Source organism: Liolophura sinensis, chromosome 4 (genome assembly GCF_032854445.1).
Source record: "Liolophura sinensis isolate JHLJ2023 chromosome 4, CUHK_Ljap_v2, whole genome shotgun sequence".
NCBI classification, from domain to species: domain Eukaryota; kingdom Metazoa; phylum Mollusca; class Polyplacophora; order Chitonida; family Chitonidae; genus Liolophura; species Liolophura sinensis.
Window position 1 is genome coordinate 20940696 of NC_088298.1, and position 19440 is coordinate 20960135.

At 39.3% G+C, this 19440-nt stretch overlaps 1 protein-coding gene across 1 annotated transcript in view; it reads left to right on the forward strand.

Annotated features, from left to right (window-relative positions):
• The window catches only part of LOC135464513 (cilia- and flagella-associated protein 65-like), a 47491-nt gene that overhangs the window by 10363 nt on the left and 17688 nt on the right, over positions 1-19440 (forward strand). The window contains 16 exon segments of the mRNA XM_064741938.1: positions 423-551; positions 1519-1587; positions 2131-2217; positions 5240-5318; positions 6545-6591; positions 6593-6602; positions 7028-7113; positions 7987-8113; positions 9170-9338; positions 10091-10229; positions 10546-10685; positions 13954-14038; positions 14787-14945; positions 15608-15782; positions 17194-17322; positions 18791-18947. Coding sequence (XP_064598008.1) covers positions 423-551; positions 1519-1587; positions 2131-2217; positions 5240-5318; positions 6545-6591; positions 6593-6602; positions 7028-7113; positions 7987-8113; positions 9170-9338; positions 10091-10229; positions 10546-10685; positions 13954-14038; positions 14787-14945; positions 15608-15782; positions 17194-17322; positions 18791-18947 — 1787 coding nt within the window.

A 19440-nucleotide genomic window follows, 5' to 3' on the forward strand; every position in this document is an offset into this window, starting at 1 on the left:
ATTTCATTGTAAAACAACATGAAAGTGGATAAAATACCACAATTAAACAGCAATTGGTCCAAAATTATGAGTTTTTGCATGATACGATGTCATCTTTGTGATGACCTTGGCTCAATTTGAAGTCATGATTTCTGTTTTGATTTCTTAAAAAACGGGTGAATGACCAAACATTTTGACGTCTGCCAGACTTGGATAGCTTGGATCTCCCAAAATGGAAGCTGGTTTTCAAACCACACCATCTCCAGTGCAGTACAAAGGGTTTAAGTCCAGCTATTTCCACATAGGCGGGTTTTATGTTAAATGATCCTGCATTCCCTGTTACTCTCCGTAGTGTTTTATCATGTACTGGTAAGTTGATGCATCTGAACATTTGTCATCGTCACTAATCTAATGCTGTTTTCCTGCTTCCTCACCTTATCTAGGGTCCCTTGTTCCTGGACCTGATAGGAACCTGTCACTCAGAGCTGGTTAAGCCGTCTGTCCTGCTGGCCAAGCACATTGACCGCTACTGGACACATGTTCAGAGAGGCTTCTCCGTGTTCTCACCAGAGGTCAGTTTACATGTACACTGCCTGTCTTTCTAAAAGGGGCGACCTTGGAACCCTGAGGCTCATTCTGGCTGATTAGATTGATGTTCTTGACAACTGTTTTATTTATTTATTTATTTATTTAACGGCAGTCAATTTTATGATTTGAGGAATCCCTGTGGTAAGTCACTGAGGAAATTTCATTTCAAGAGACACTTGAAAGAAAAGAAAGTTTCCACTTATATATGTACATACCTGTACTTCTGTTCTGTGTCACCCTTTCATTCTCACGGCAGATTTTGCCAGATTATTTACCATTCAGCTAAGTACTTATGGCTTAATGCTATGTCAGCAGTATTTCGGGCATACCCTAATTTTTGGGACAGATATATATGAGGTGCTGAAAGCAGAGTATTATATTTCTTTCGTAGCTTTTTAGAAAAGTAAAGATATGAGTATGTTGTTCATTAGATCAACATACTGGTCTATGGTTCATATTAAATCATGTGAGAAAAAAGAAACTAAATATTCCTGCTACAGCTACATGTATATTGGCTAATAAGAGCAGACCAGGTGTCCCCAAAATGTGAAGAAATGGGGTATCATGGTAAAAAAACGATTTATTCATTTATTTGATTGGCATTTTACTCCATACTGAATAATATTTGTGGCCAGCAGTATTGCGGGAGGAAACCAGGCAGAACCCTGGTGAAACCCATCCACAGGCTGCTAGCAGACCGTCCCTTGTATGACCGGAGAGGAAGCCAGCATGAGCTGGACTTGAACCCTCAGCAGCCACATTTGTGAGAGGCTTTTTAGTCATTGAAAACATCTGTGAATCAGAAAACACACAGAGAAGGGAAGGATGGTTTCCACTTGGCTCGGAACAGTTTTCTCCAGCTATAAACCCGACTACCATCGGTGAAATATTCTCAAGGACATTTCATGAAGCCATATTAATATGAATAAATAACTCTTTTTGTTTTTACAGGAACTGAATGAAATGATCAAAAATAAGACCTTAGAAGTGGATGAAACAGGAACCATTCTTCCAAAAGAGGTAAAAAATAAAAAAGAAAGAAAACAAAGCTGAGATGAAAATATTTTATACAATACCTTGTACAATCATCTAAAAATTTTAAACACAGAAGTAAAACAAAGTTTACTGCCATGTCTTTTGTGATAAATTTACAATTTCTTGAATCTTTGCCACACCTGACCCATTACCAAGTATTAAATGTGGAAACTATTTTACTTCCTGTTGGATAAAGATATAAATGTTGTGTTTTATTTCATTGATGCAGCTAGCATATTTCATTTTTTTGTTTTGATTTTCTTTTTAAACACTGTAACTGAATATTAAATAGTCATCTTATTGTAGTAATCATCTTTTCCATGGGTAAGTAGTCCTTAGCTGCACAGAATACTTTTGATTAGTTAAGGTTCAAATCCAGCTCTCTCTTGAATCCCGTGATACTTTTTGTGAAGTGCCTTGTGAAGGCCTTTATGTTACTGTCTAGTTTAGTTGTACAATATTCAAAATACATCATAAAACAATGGCTGAATAAATGAATAAGTATTCTTTTCTTCTGATTGGTTATAGGGAGTAGAGGAGCATGCCCTTGTTGGCCCTGACAACATCTCTCCTATTGATGAATATTTCAATGACGGCTTTCACTGTGACGTTGTGGTAAGCTTATAGTGCAGTTGTATAACTTCATACATCAGTGACGGCTTTCACTGTGTTCACTGTGACTTTGTGGTAAGCTTATAGTGCAGTTGTATAACTTTGTACATCAGTGACGACTTTCACTGTGACATTGTGGTAAGCTTATAGTGCAGTTGTATAACTTCATACATCAGTGACGGCTTTCACTGTGACATTGTGGTAAGCTTATAGTGCAGTTGTATAACTTCGTACATCAGCGATGACTTTCACTGTGACATTGTGATAAGCTTATAGTGCAGTTGTATAACTTCGTACATCAGTGACGACTTTCACTGTGACATTGTAGTAAGCTTATAGTGCAGTTGTATAACTTTGTACATCAGTGAGGACTTTCATTGTGACATTGTGGCAAGCTTATAGTGCAGTTGTATAACTTTGTACATCAGTGACGGCTTTCACTTTGACATTGTGATAAGCTTATAGTGCAGTTGTATAACTTCGTACATCAGTGACAACTTTCACTGTGACATTGTAGTAAGCTTATAGTGCAGTTGTATAACTTCGTACATCAGTGACGACTTTCACTGTGACATTGTGGTAAGCTTATAGTGCAGTTGTATAACTTCGTACATCAGTGACGACTTTCACTTTGACATTGTGGTAAGTTTATAGTGCAGTTGTATAACTTCGTACATCAGTGACGACTTTCACTGTGACATTGTAGTAAGCTTATAGTGCAGTTGTATAACTTTGTACATCAGTGAGGACTTTCATTGTGACATTGTGGCAAGCTTATAGTGCAGTTGTATAACTTCGTACATCAGTGACGACTTTCACTGTGACATTGTGATAAGCTTATAGTGCAGTTGTATAACTTCGTACATCAGTGACAACTTTCACTGTGACATTGTAGTAAGCTTATAGTGCAGTTGTATAACTTTGTACATCAGTGACGACTTTCACTGTGACATTGTGGTAAGCTTATAGTGCAGTTGTATAACTTCGTACATCAGTGACGACTTTCACTTTGACATTGTGGTAAGTTTATAGTGCAGTTGTATAACTTCGTACATCAGTGACAAACTTCACTGTGACATTGTGGTAAGCTTATAGTGCAGTTGTATAACTTCGTACATCAGTGATGACTTTCACTGTGACATTGTGGTAAGCTTATAGTGCAGTTGTATAACTTCGTACATCAGTGACGACTTTCACTGTGACATTGTAGTAAGCTTATAGTGCAGTTGTATAACTTCGTACATCAGTGACGACTTTCACTGTGACATTGTGGTAAGCTTATAGTGCAGTTGTATAACTTTGTACATCAGTGACAGCTTTTCACTTTGACATTGTGATAAGCTTATAGTGCAGTTGTATAACTTCGTACATCAGTGACGACTTTCACTGTGACATTGTAGTAAGCTTATAGTGCAGTTGTATAACTTTGTACATCAGTGACGACTTTCACATTGTGGTAAGCTTATAGTGCAGTTGTATAACTTCGTACATCAGTGACGGCTTTCACTGTGTTCACTGTGACATTGTGGTAAGCTTATAGTGCAGTTGTATAACTTCGTACATCAGTGACGACTTTCACTGTGACATTGTGGTAAGTATATAGTGCAGTTTTATAACTTTGTACATCAGTGACGGCTTTCAGATTGTGGTAAGCTTATAGTGCAGTTGTATAACTTCGTACATCAGTGACGGCTTTCACTGTGACATTTTGGTAAGCTTATAGTGTAATTATATGACTGCGTTCTTCGATGACGGCTTTCACTGTGACATTGTGGTAAGCTTATAGTGTTATTATATAACTGCGTTCTTCAACGACGGCTTTCACTGTGGTAAGACTAGCACATTCTGTGACTATGTTATAGAACATCAAACACAAACCTCATATATGTTAATGACTCAAAATGAGATTAGTTGATGTCCTCAAGGCCCATTTACACAATATCTGCATGAAGAGAAATAGAACTATTTTAGTTTAGCTAAGCTGCACTTATACTACATGTACAAGTAAGATAAGTAAGATAAGTCACAACATAGTTTATTGTTTTAGTACGGTTACGTGACTCTATGGTTTAAATGACAGTTGATGACTAGCAAATCAGACACGCTGCTATATCAGAGTTAAGGTTTGTTTTAGTGGGGTTACGTGACCTCTATGGTCTAGTGACCAGTTGATGACTAGCAAATCAGACACGCTGCTGTATCAGAGTTGAGGTTTGTTTTAAATATTCATAGGACATCATTAGAAAAGATTGTGAGATCTTGAGCTGAATATATTTTGTAACACAGTCTTATGAGTTCATGAGTAACTTTAGTCAAAAACATTTAGTGAAATATCAGTGTGTTTTAGAAAAAATCTATCCCATTTTAATGTGATTCATAGATCGGAAAAAAAACAAAAAAAAAAAACAGCTGTGGCCTTGTGGTTAGAGTGTCTGCTTCAAAGTCTGAAGATCTGGGCATAGACTCTGTCAACATCCTGCCACAAGAAGCCGTTTTATATGTACATGCATCGAATAATTCGTCGTCATCATATGATTGAAAGATTGAAAAGTACAATGTATAAACCAAATCATATATTCATACAGATCCCCAATATGACAAACAGGACATGTTAAGTTTTCCATTTCAGTTTTAACAACCAAATCGAAATATAGAACATAACATGCAGCATCATTTTGGAGTTGAAAAGTTTGTCTACTATTTACATGTGTCAAGCTATGACTTCTGATATAATTAAAGACGTACATCATATAGAGTAACACCAGAGCAGCGATGACAGGGTGATCACTGGATAATGGGGATCAAACTCGTCAGTGTACCACAAGCAGGGGTGTTTTCTAGCCATTTATGTAAATGCAAAATCAGTCCTCCAGTTTGGCCATTAAAATTAATGTGTTTCATGAAACCCAGTTAGACCATAATGTTTTTGTGTTTTATGAGAATGTACCCTAGTTTTATGTTGATATTAACCTGTTAATTTGAAACGTTTCCCTGGGTTGACTTCAATGCTGTTAATGTGTTACAGGAGAGCATACCTCATGTGAGTCTGGACACAGACAAGGCAGACTTTGGTAATTGTCAGAACCTGAGGATTATAGAGGACAGGTATGTATACACATATTCCATAGTACAAGGGACTGGCCCTGATAGCACACTAGGTTTGGGAGCGGTAGCTCCTGGGTCAATCCTGATCTAGTCACACCTAAGAGTTTAAAAGAGGAAGTTGCAGCTTGAAGGCGATAGTGCAGTGACTGGTTAACCCATATCTGTATAATGGCTCGGGCGGGGCGGCTTACTTGCCTTCAGTAAGGCATCTCAGTGAAGCAGCATTAGATAAAAGAGCTTTGGAAATCCGTCCTGCAACAAGGAGGCACATTACATGGACTCTAATGATTCCTTCGTCGACATATACTGAAAGATTGTTAAGTATGACATTTAACCCCAAGCACTCACTCCCTCACAGTACAAGGCAGGCTGATGGCTCTCTGTAGGCCAGCCACTAACCTGTCAATACAACTGCTAAGAATGCTGTGGACTGCAAGTGGCGTCTTTGTGGAATGTTAGTGGTGTGGTTGTGGAACGCTAGTGGGGTTTTTGTGGAACGATTGTGGTGTGGTTTGTGGTGTGGCTGTGGAATGCTAGTGGGGTTTTTGTGGAACAATTACGGTGTTTTTGTGGAACGCTTGTGGTTTGTTTGTGGAACGCTGGTGGTGTGTTTGTAGAACACTTGTGGTGTGTTTGTGGAATGCTAGTGGTGTGTTTGTGGAACGCTAGTGGTGTATTTGTGGAACGCTAGTGGTGTGTTTGTGGAACACTAGTGGTGTATTTGTGGAACTCTAGTGGGGTTTTTGTGGAACGCTGGTGGGGTTTTTGTGGTACCCTAGTGGCATTTTTGTGGAATGCTAGTAGGTTTTTTTGGAATGCTAGTGGTGTGTTTGTGGAACGCTAGTGGGGTTTTTGTGGAACGTTAGTGGTGTATTTGTGGAACGTTAATGGGGTTTTTGTGGAACGTTAGTGGTGTGTTTGTGGAACGCTGTTGATGTGTTTGTGGAATTCTAGTGATGTGTTCATGAAATTTTTGTGGTGTGTTTGTGGAATGCTAGTTGTGTGTCTCTACAACCCCATTAGATTAAAGTTATGTAAGTGAATTCTGGTGGAATGCTGTGTGCAAGCTGTTAGAATCTGTACATTCTTTTCTACATTCTTCTGGGCGAGATACATTCTTACAGCCTCCATGTGTTCTTGTGGATATTGCCGTTTTCATCATTCCAGTCTATGAATGTATTTTTATTGCACTGCGTCCTGTGCATTTGTTCATTCCTTCTGTTTCAGACTATTAACATCACAAACCACACTAGAGGGAAAATAACCATTTCAGTGGATTGGAGGTGAGCTCTCAATCTATAAGCCTTAATGAGCTTAGCATAAATACCTAAAATAACCTCTTCCCCAAAAAATGCCCTGTGAGAGACTTTTTTTACATTCGAAAATATTACTTTTGGTGCTGACACACTTAGTGTTCCAGTAGGATATCATCCTACCTTCCAAATGTTTGTTAAAACACCTTTAAAAGATCAGTAGATCTCTCAGAATTAGGCACGATGAGTATCTAAGTCATGGGTGAAATTATGGGTCATATACTGTACTTCAGTAGTGTCACTTGATCAGAACTAGATTTTACAGCCATTTCTAACATGATCTGATAGAAAAGCATTTGAAGTGTTAAACTGGATTGAGGATCATGTGACCACAGATTAAATGATACACATAGATGTTTTGTTTTCTGAAATGTTTGTTTGTCCCCGTGCTGCAGACTCCGGTAAGACGTTCTCCGTGTCACCAGCTACAGTGGATCTGCCTCCTATGAAGTCCATGTCATTCCAAGTCTCATTTAAACCTGTGAGTTATCTATCTATGTTCTATGAGCCTAATTTTTTCAATCATTTATGGACGACATCTTCTTATACAGGCGGGTCCAGTGATTTAAAAGTATATGAGAACTTAATTGACTTAAGTCAGGAGTGCCATTAGTTTTGTTTTAGAACAAGACTAATTTTAAGATTTAAGCCTGGCGTAACTTTTAACAACTGTTCCTTGTATTATACTTTGACATATTTAGAAAGGAAGTGTCCTATTAAGTCTGCTATGTGTGTGTGTTTTTTTAAACCCTCTGCTAACTTCTGTTACCCCAAAATAGTGTAATTCAGATTTTTTTTTTGTAGTGTTTTTCAAATTGAGGAATTAATTATTTGTGTATGTTTTCTTTATAGTAGGAATTCAATCAAAAGTTAATGTTAGCTGATTACTCTAATTCGTCAGCCTTTTTGCACCCGTTTGTGTGGTGTTTATTCAACCATATTCTGAAGGAATCAATCCGTGTAGACTGATAAAATTATACTTTTCATGAAACCCGGAAACTAGCCAATGCAACCAATGCAGTTTTGTCTCCAAAATCAAATTAAAAATGTGCATAAATTGTACTGAAAGTTGCTCTTTCATATTCAAAAAGTTGAGGAATTAGAATATACATAACAATGTCTTGCCAGTGCAGTGAAATATTTAACTCTTTATTTGTTTATGATCAACAAAACTAAGATCTCCAAAATTTAATACTGCCTCAGTTTCAGTAAAAATGCTTTTTTAGCTTTTGGTTCTAATCCTTTCGTTGAATTGTTTCAATTTTACTGAGGTACATATATTTAAAATGTATTTGTAAATGTAGCTTTATCCTTCAAAATATTTAAAAGCCTTCATAATGTTTTCTGTTTTCAGAATGCTCCTAACCAGTTTTTCGGGGCAGAGCTGGAGTGCTTTGCATACTACAAGAGCCTGCGAGATTACAGACTGACAGAAGATGTGACACACTGTCCCCCCTGGTGTATGACCTTGACTTGTGTCGGTGAGTTTAATTTAAGTTTGTTCAAGTATATGGCTGATTTATTTATTTATTTGGTTGGTATTTTATGACGTACTCACGAATATTTCACTGTATATACCATGGCGGCAAGCATTATGGGGACGAGGGGGGGGGGGTGGAGGGAGCTAGGAAACCGGGCAGCGTATAAGGTTGGTGCTTGATCACAGTATGACCCACATGTGTCATGGTAGAATATACAATACTGTGATTATGAGATACGTTATGTACTTTGTGTGGAATACATAGAACTGGCTCTGGGAAGGGGGGGGGGGGCAGGAGTGTAAATATGCATATCACATGTGGAAAATTACATCAGTCGCTTGCCAAAATACAGCGATTTATTCCAAGGACTCTGGTTTCCACTACCATGAAAACCGACTACATAAAGTTAAGTTGTTTTCAAGGGACACAGTTTGCTTGATTCCGATTGATTAATCCACCTAATATAGTCTGATTAATTTTTCATCAAACAAACTTAAGTGCTGGTATCAGAAGTATCATTGTAAGACCCTTATGTGCTTCTGAGCTTATAAGTAGTACATTTTTACTGGCCAAACTTTTACAGGTGAAATACACAATTTTTAACTATTAGAAGTATTTCCATCTTAAAATTTATAGAATTCAGGTGTGTTCACAAACAAATACTGGCAGAAATTCAATCACTCCTGTCTCCTCAATCCGTCAGACTGACTATCATTATATACCGTAAATGACCTAAAATTTCGCCCATGACTAAGTCGCACATTTTACCTAGTTATGGGAATTCTGTTGATCTTAGAAAGATATTTGGAGGTTTGTTTGAAAGTTAGTATCGTATCCTACTGGAAACTGCAAGTTTCAGTATTAAAAGTAATATTTTATGACATTTAATTGAAAAATTTTAGTTGAAATTTAGCTCATTTACTGTAAACGTAATAAATAAGAAGTACAGTGTCTGAATTAATTTGAAAAGAAAGGAAACAAAAAGTAAAAAAATACAGGAAACTAATCTTACATTAACCATTGATGCAGTTAGATATTTCTGTTATCTGTTTGTAGGTCACACCTTCATGCCAAACAACGAGACATTTTTGCCACGGTACACTTTGGACGACTCTAGGGTGGTCTTCCCAGCAGTCAATGCTAACGAGGCGACGTACAGAACAATTCTGCTGACCAACACTGGGACAACGCCAATCATGTTTGACATCGAGAAGGACTCTAAAGAGTGTGTATATAAAAATAGAGTCATCAAAGTACAAAACACAGTACAGCAAAGGCTTGTTGCAGGATAAATCTGTGTAGATTTTCGCACATTTGTAATTTACCTGGTTACATATATGACGTATATGCTCTGCCCCATCATTGTGACTTTGCGCTGCTGACATTGCAGTAGAACATTCAATGTCATTAAAATGACATAGTATGTCTCACTTTTGAGGGCTTAAGTTTTTTCACATGCAGCCGTTATTCCCAGGGCCTGGAGGGGCAATAATCATTGATATTCGGGTCTGTTTAGGTACACGTAGTTTAACATAAAGTTTATTGGAAATCAGTTGCCTTCTAAGTTCTCTGTGTTTCATGTCAGAGAAGGTTGGTCGTTTACTTGCAAAAGGGCTGTTGGTTTAATCCAGTGACTCCATCAATAATACTGGCTATGGTTGCATATGAAGTGAAATAGTCTGAATTCAGAGCTAACAACATCAGTCAATACAGTTTTTAAATTTAAGAGTGACAGTTATTAAAAAAGTAGATGGACATGTATGTTATCACCTTGTGTTTGTATTTTGCTGTATCTTTGTTAGTTGTGAAGTAATAGATGTAGATATTGTGCAACAGCTCTCAGTCTGTTCTATCTGTTCTAAAGCTGAAGCTTTCATAGCATTTACCTACCCATAGTTTTACAAAATTTAGTTCAGATTTTTTTAATACGTCTTTTACTGTATTGTAACTTCTTTCATGATTATCTCCCTTGGACAGGATCTTCAGTACAAAACCATCCAAAGGACTTCTGACACAAGGGCACCTTGTGATTGTTGTAAAAACCCTCCCAACAGAGGTAGCCATATACAAACGCAAGCTGAAAATGCGCCTCAATGATTCTGAAAAGCATGATCAGGCAAGTCTCGTTATGTATGTTTTTTTTTTTTCATATTTATCACATTAAGACTTGGAGTATTGTTCAGATTGTGTCTGGTTGTCAGAACCAAGTGTTGTTTCAGTGAGGCAGTGCTAATATTATGTTGTCATGGAGACCGTTTTGCTAGCAAGGAGACACCTTCATAAAATGTTGTTGAAAACGATGTAAAATTTAAGAAAAGGAAAATTACAAGCTACCAATTCAAACAACTGTACAGATCAAGTAACATTTCTTAGATCTTTTTAATGGTGAATGTTAATTGTTTTTTTCTGTAATAAGAAATTTCTGTTTTTAGGAGTTGGAGCTGTGGAGCTCTGCTGAGTCAGCAGAAGTGTCGCTGGAGTCCGAAGGTGTGATGTACCTTAAGCCCACGTGTATGGGCACCTTCTCCTTCAGGACATACAGCGTGAAAAATGTCTCCAGGATTCCTCTCAGGTGAGTCAGCAGAAGTGTCGCTGGAGTCAGAAGGTGTGATGTACCTTAAGCGTATGTGTATGGGCACCTTCTTCAGGACATACAGCGTGAAATATGTCTCCAGGATTCCTCTCAGGTGAGTCAGCAGAAGTGTCGCTGGAGTCAGAAGGTGTGATGTACCTTAAACCCACGTGTATGGGCACCTTCTCCTTCAAGACATACAGCGTGAAAAATGTCTCCAGGATTCCTCTCAGGTGAGTCAGCAGAAGTGTCGCTGGAGTCAGAAGGTGTGATGTACCTTAAGCCCACGTGTATGGGCACCTTCTCCTTCAGGACATACAGCATGAAAAATGTCTCCAAAATTCCTCTCAGGTGAGTCAGCAGAAGTGTCGCTAGAGTCAGAAGGTGTGATGTACCTTAAACCCATGTGTATGGGCACTTTCTCCTTCAGGACATACAGCGTGAAAAATGTCTCCAGGATTCCTCTCAGGTGAGTCAGCAGAAGTGTCGCTGGAGTCAGAAGGTGTGATGTACCTTAAGCGTATGTGTATGGGCACCTTCTTCAGGACATACAGCGTGAAAAATGTCTCCAGGATTCCTCTCAGGTGAGTCAGCAGAAGTGTCGCTGGAGTCAGAAGGTGTGATGTACCTTAAACCCACGTGTATGGGCACCTTCTCCTTCAGACCGGCCCGGATAGCACAGTTGGTAGAGCGTCCGCTTCGGGACCGGTAGATCCAGGATCAATCCTTGGTCGAGTCACACCTAAGACTTTAAAAGAGGAAGTTGTAACTTCCTCGCTTGGCGTTCAGCATGAAGGAGATAGTGCAACGACTGGTTGACCCGTATCAGTATAATGGCTCGGGCGGGGCGGCTTACTTGCCTTCGGTAAGTCGTCTCAGTGATGCAGCACTAAATAAAAGAGCGGTGGAAATCCGTCCTGCAACAAGGAGGCACAATTACACGTGCATGCACCCTAATGATTCCTTCGTCGTCATATGACTGAAAAATTGTTGAGTACGACGTTAAACCCCAAGCACTCACTCACTCACTCACGCACTCACCTTCTCCTTCAAGACATACAGCGTGAAAAATGTCTCCAGGATTCCTCTCAGGTGAGTCAGCAGAAGTGTCGCTGGAGTCAGAAGGTGTGATGTACCTTAAACCCACGTGTATGGGCACCTTCTCCTTCAAGACATACAGCGTGAAAAATGTCTCCAAAATTCCTCTCAGGTGAGTCAGCAGAAGTGTCGCTGGAGTCAGAAGGTGTGATGTACCTTAAGCCCACATGTATGGGCACCTTCTCCTTCAGGACATACAGCGTGAAAAATGTCTCCAAAATTCCTCTCAGGTGAGTCAGCAGAAGTGTCCCTGGAGTCAGAAGGTGTGATGTACCTTAAACCCACGTGTATGGGCACCTTCTCCTTCAGGACATACAGCGTGAAAAATGTCTCAAGGATTCCTCTCAGGTGAGTCAGCAGAAGTGTCGCTGGAGTCAGAGGGTGTGATGTACCTTAAACCCACGTGTATGGGCACCTTCTCCTTCAAGACATACAGCGTGAAAAATGTCTCCAGGATTCCTCTCAGGTGAGTCAGCAGAAGTGTCGCTGGATTCAGAAGGTGTGATGTACCTTAAGCCCACGTGTATGGGCACCTTCTCCTTCAGGACATACAGCATGAAAAATGTCTCCAAAATTCCTCTCAGGTGAGTCAGCAGAAGTGTCGCTGGAGTCAGAAGGTGTGATGTACCTTAAACCCACGTGTATGGGCACCTTCTCCTTCAGGACATACAGCGTGAAAAATGTCTCCAGGATTCCTCTCAGGTGAGTCAGCAGAAGTGTCGCTGGAGTCAGAAGGTGTGATGTACCTTAAGCCTATGTGTATGGGCACCTTCTCCTTCAGGACATACAGCGTGAAAAATGTCTCCAGGATTCCTCTCAGATGAGTCAGCAGAAGTGTCGCTGGAGTCAGAAGGTGTGATGTACCTTAAACCCACGTGTATGGGCACCTTCTCCTTCAGGACATACAGCGTGAAAAATGTCTCAGAATTCCTCTCAGGTGAGTCAGCAGAAGTGTCGCTGGAGTCAGAAGGTGTGATGTACCTTAAACCCACGTGTATGGGCACCTTCTCCTTCAGGACATACAGCGTGAAAAATGTCTCCAGGATTCCTCTCAGATGAGTCAGCAGAAGTGTCGCTGGAGTCAGAAGGTGTGATGTACCTTAAACCCACGTGTATGGGCACCTTCTCCTTCAAGACACACAGCGTGAAAAATGTCTCAAGGATTCCTCTCAGGTGAGTCAGCAGAAGTGTCGCTGGAGTCAGAAGGTGTGATGTACCTTAAACCCACGTGTATGGGCACCTTCTCCAGGACATACAGCGTGAAAAATGTCTCCAGGATTCCTCTCAGGTGAGTCAGCAGAAGTGTCGCTGGAGTCAGAAGGTGTGATGTACCTTAAACCCACGTGTATGGGCACCTTCTCCTTCAAGACATACAGCGTGAAAAATGTCTCAAGGATTCCTCTCAGGTGAGTCAGCAGAAGTGTCGCTGGAGTCAGAAGGTGTGATGTACCTTAAACCCACGCGTATGGGCACCTTCTCCTTCAGGACATACAGCGTGAAAAATGTCTCCAGGATTCCTCTCAGGTGAGTCAGCAGAAGTGTCGCTGGAGTCAGAAGGTGTGATGTACCTTAAACCTATGTGTATGGGCACCTTCTCCTTCAGGACATAAAGCGTGAAAAATGTCTCCAGGATTCCTCTCAGGTGAGTCAGCAGAAGTGTCGCTGGAGGCAGAAGGTGTGATGTACCTTAAACCCACGTGTATGGGCACCTTCTCCTTCAAGACATACAGCGTCAAAAACGCCTCCACGATTGTGACAACACTGATACTAAATCAGTGGACAGCTCAACCTTAACAGAAAAATTCTTATGTGGCCATATAACGAGGATGTATCAATTAGAATGTGTCACTTTAAAAAAGTTAAACTTTAGGTGAAATACTGTCGTTCATTTCTGCGTTTGTAATGATGTAAATTTTGTGGGAAAACTTACCATATTAATCATACATTGTAAGAGACCAATGCATGAGCAGTCCAGCTTGGACCTGAATGGCTATTGGGCAGGAAAAGGCACTGTAATGGACCAACAGCGAATGTTCTCTGGGGAGACATGTGAGGAAGACAGCCTCGTATGAAGTGACAGATCGGTACTCTGTAGTCACCAGCAACTGTGGTGAAATTATGACAAAACAGTATGTTATTTAAAAATCATAATTATTTGTCTTGGTTTCAGATTTGAGTGGAAAATGAAGCATGCAGATGCCCAACTGTTGTCAGTTACACCAGACACAGGACTGATTCAGCCCAATGAGACGCAGGTAAGATTCGGCTAAAACGGCTTATATATCGTTTGCCAATAATGTAGATGTAGCTTCCCTTCTCTCTCTCTCTTAATGTTCAGAGTGAATCCAAATGTTCTGTCAAAGATGCATTGAGCTACATAATTCGTTTGAGGTGTAGTGAACAGTTCATTGAAAGCTGCACCTAGCATACATAATTTGTTTTAGGTGTAATGAACAGTTCATTGAAAGCTGCACCTAGCATACATAATTCGTTTGAGGTGTAGTGAACAGTTCATTGAAAGCTGCACCTAGCATACATAATTTGTTTGAGGTGTAATGAACAGTTCATTGAAAGCTGCACCTAGCATACATAATTCGTTTGAGGTGTAATGAGCAGTTCATTGAAAGGTGCACCTAGCATACATAATTCGTTTGAGGTGCAATGAACAGTTCATTGAAAGCTGCACCTTGCATACATAATTCGTTTGAGGTGTAATGAACAGTTCATTGAAAGCTGGACTTAGCATACATAATTTGTTTGAGGTGTAATGGACAGTTCATTGAAAGCTGCACCTAGCATACATAATTTGTTTGAGGTGTAATGAACAGTTCATTGAAAGCTGTACTAAGCATACATAATTCTTTTGATGTGTAAGTAACAGTTAACTGAAAGCTGTGCCGAGCAGATGATAAAGGTGGTAAGAGGCCTAGAGAAAAAGGAAAAAAAAAAGAGGTTGACAAATGAATTCTACACTATGATAATAATCATTGTACTGTTGTACAGAGCCACGTTTGGCAGTTTGCTCCACGGGAAGAGGAAAAATATGTGATGAAACCAACGCTGATTGTCTGGGGGCAGGGCAAGAGCACAGGCTCTTCTGGTGGGAAACGCAAACAGTTCATCGTCAGAGCAATAGGAGAGGGAACTGTGGGTGAAATCAAGGTAAGAGCCATCCGGGTTGTGCTGAGGGAAATATCAACGTGAATCGTTATATAAACTCTGTAGCCTCAAACCCTCTCTCACTGCTTGTGGGGTCTTGTTGACAATAAGCGGTCTATGGCATTAAGACCACTTGTCTTCCACCAGTACAGTGTGCATACATCAAATGTGGGAAAGATTGTCAGTAATTTAATTACCAACATTTATGGTGCGATAATTACCTGTGGTTTCCTTCGCCCATAAAACTGACCACCATCAGTATAAGTGAAAAATTCTTGAGTATGGTGTAAACAACAATCAAATAAATAAATATATAAACCTGTGCGGAAAGAGAAAGTCATTTTATGAAAGCAAGTAGGTTACTTTCTTTGCTTAAAAAATTCTATGAATTTATTTTGGGGAACTTAAATCTAGGAACCGTAACAAAAGATACGTTACATTTGTATGATTTCAAACATTTAATTGTTTTGTGTGTGCTTGTTATTGTTAAAATATTGTCTTCTTTTCATTTGTGCCTTTGCAGTGATGTTTTGTGGGGCACTGCAACAGAATAATGATCAATTTAACTTGACAGAATTCATCATTGTGCAAGAGAAGATACTGTGCTACTTATCACTTGACAAGAGTGTTTGATGCTGACTCTATGATAACGTTCTGTTTCCTAGTGCGATGAGAGCTATGTCAATTTTGGTGACGTCGTTGTTGGAAGCTCTGCCGTCAAACAGCTGGTTATTTACAACAACAGCAACTGTGGTCTTCACTATTTCCTTCATGTAGATCAGACAGTAGACGAGGAGGCATCTTCTGCCTGTACAGAATTCGGCAAGAGCCAAGAACCAGGTACAGTACCTACAGCAGCTAGAAATGCGCAAACTTATAGGAGTCGTTCCAGAGATTTTAAATATAGTTATTATTTCTTCTGCCTGTGGTTTTTAACATTATTTGGATCATACCATGCTGGTATACTAAAGAGTCATTCCTATTGCTAAAACATTTATAGTACTGTCTCATTAGTGAAGGACACCATATATGACACCCATGAAACAACAATTATAAGCTGACACTGAGGCCCAGTTGTTCAAAACTTGTGTATGACTTAATATCACATTTAACTTTAAACCAAGTCTTCAAGTCTTCAATTTTGTACTTAGCCTAAAAAAAAATTTGTACCAGTGTATGAAATAAACTAATACACCTGCTGTTATACTTTGACTGTATCGGCTGCTGAGTTTGGCTAAAGTTTTAAATACAAAATATGACTTATTACCAGTACCAGTATTAGGTAAAACACTTCTGTACAACTGGGCCCTGAATGACCAATGATTGCCTGAGGGCTAAACTTGTCAAGCTGAGTGCCAAGCAAAGATGCATGATATACAGTACAATAGCATGAGGCTATGTGGGATGTGGGAACAGGCTAGGCTTCAGTTGGACTCCTGCAATGTGAATGAAATAATGTTGAAACACGGACATTTTTTAGTAAATATGATCTGGATTATGTGAGGTTGAAAGGATTATGCTTTGCACTTTAGGTAAATAACCTAAAATTTGACCCAGGGCTAACTTGCGTTTTGAGGCTTGTTTGAAATGTAGGATGATGCCCTATCTGAAGTAATATTTTATGATATTTGTTTACCTCAAAAAAATGAACTCGTGTGGGTGAAATTTTATGTCATTTGTGTCATAAAAACTTGTCTTTCTCTACGAATGGCCACATGGGTGTTTACATTTTCTCTGTGTCTTTTTTTCTGTTAGACCTAACAGAAGGTGTGATACCTGCAATGATCACCTGAGTTTATAACTTACCTCTCTGTTTGTCAGTTTTCCAGCTCTCTGATTAGACATAACAGAAGGTGTGATACCGGCAATGACCACCTGAGTTTATAGCTTACCTGTCTGTTTGTCTGTTTTCCACCTCTCTGATTAGACATAACAGAAGGTGTGATACCGGCAATGACCACCTGAGTTTATAGCTTACCTGTCTGTCTGTCAGTTTTCCACTTCTCTCATTAGACATAACAGACGGTGTGATAGTGGCAATGACCACCTGAGTTTATAGCTTACCTGTCTGTTTGTCTGTTTTCCAGCCCTCTGATTAGACATAACAGAAGGTGTGATACCGGCAATGACCACCTGAGTTTATAGCTTACTTGTCTGTCTGTTTTCCAGCTTTCTCATTAGACATAACGGAAGATGTGATACCTACAATGACCATCTGGGTTTATAACTTACCTGTCTCTCTGTTGTCCAGCTCTCTCATTAGACTTAACAGAAGGCACAATACCTGCAAGGGCCAGACAGTTGATCACAGCCACTGTGCGACCAACCAAGAGAACTACCTACCAGTTTGCCATCTCTTACAAACTTATCACACCAAATGGTAAGTTTGCTGATTACGTCAGTTCAAACTGGCCAAGGACTTTCTAAGCTGTGCGTGTTTTTTTTTTCCTAGCTGCAGCTAAGCAGATCAATAAATTGGTTGTGCTGTCCGTCAGTCGGTCAGGATTTTGATATCCTGACTTTTAACATACGACCTAGATGTAATACTACACAAAACCCTATATTTGTCCAATTGAGGTGATTACTTGATGAGCTCACAGGTATGAGGGTGGTAAATCAATGTGTGACAAGGTAATTAACACTCAAAATGAGGCAGGTAGGAGGAGGGGGTCAAGTTTGGTGTGAGGAATATACAATATATATGGGCCAGGTGGTTAATGGAGTAGCAATGAGTTCAAGTCCACCTCATTCTGGTTTCCTCTTGGGCCATATGTGGGAAGGTCTGCCCGCAACATGCGGATTTTCGTGGATTTTCCCTGGACTCAGCCAGGTTTCCACCCATCGTAATGCTGGTTGGCATCTTATATGTGAAATATTCTCGAGTACGGCATACAACACCAATCAAATAAATCAATAAATATAATATATAATTGAGAAGAGTAAACAGTATCTTGTTAGGCCAATATTTCAGCTGTCAACATGTTGCAGGATATCTCAGGTATTGGAAATTTATTCATGTTTTAATACATTGTAAACATCTACACCTGTGAAGTTTTCTGTTTTATGGATTGTGTAAAAGGGACTTTTTCCCAGAGGTCATCCTGAAAATGAACGAAACTGAACTTGACGTTTCCGTTAGTTACAGACATCAGTTTGTAAATTTTTGTAGTCATATTTCTTTCTCCATAAAAATGATAATTGCCATTGTAAACTTCAGGATGATGTTATTTTTTGATTTCTAAACAATATCTAAAACCACTCACATGGTTACCATACAATGGCCTTCGTTTTTGTCAGACTGTTGAAATATCGAAAAGTATTAAAACATAATGGAGTTTTATTCACCTGTGTTCACTTAGATTTTAAACATGAAACTAAAACTTGCTTGATTGGCATATTTACAGTTTCACCTACCAATTTATTTCATCGTAGTTTGATTTAATTTTGTCCTTGCCCGGTGAAAGGTTCCGGGGCCAGTTTTGCACAGCGTCATATGACAGTTCTTCATCATGAATTTGTTGTACAATATTTTGTACATCACTATTACCATATCATTGTCCTATATGTTCAATTATTGTACATGTATGCTGTCTTCATTAAACTGGGCCCGGTTTACAGAGCATGAAAAACAACTATATAGAATTGAACATATTCTTCTTGGTCTTTTATTCTTTGTCAGCAAAAAACTGTTTGTTACAGTTAACCAAAATTCAATTACTGTAGCTTAACCCTTGTTTTACATGTAAGAAACCTCCAAAGAGCTGGTGGTTTATACACGGTGCGTGCATTCTGGTTTTCGCCAGATTACTTTTATGTTTAACACCAGTCAATCAATCTGTACGTTACAGGTAAATTTGAGCAGTCCACCCCTCAGGAACCCCAGTACCTATGTCACCTGGTATGTACAGGCGTGTTCCCTGTCATGACTGTCACAGACGCGCGCTGTCAGGGAAGTGCCGCTGGAATCAGCAAGAAACACATTTGGAACCTTTTTTCTTTGGATGAGTATGTGACTTTCACTTCCAGTTTCAAACAGATTGCTATATGTAATTTATTTGTACTTTATAAGCACACAACAGAGGAGATAACGGCATTTACAGTTTTATTCTTTGTACTTAAGAGTAGTGGCACAGTTCCATATTTCACAGTTTCATACGCATAGTACTAGACTTTCCTCCAATAGTTTTAAAGGTACCTGCATAAAGTTGAGTTGAATTAAGTTCAAATTTTCCACATTCATTCTATTCATTTTTCTTAAGAGTTTGTAAGAGCAGTATGTTTCCAGTAATTTGTGTGTTTTCACGCATGGCTCTTGATCACTTGGTCTTGTTTAATTTATTTATTTTATTCATTTATATGATTGGTGTTTTATGCCGTACATCAAGAGTATTTCACTTATATGACTACGGCCAGCATTATGCTGATAGGAAAACAGGCTGAGTATTCATCTTTAAGATTTTTTTGCAATTATAATTTTAACCATATGCATCTATCTTTA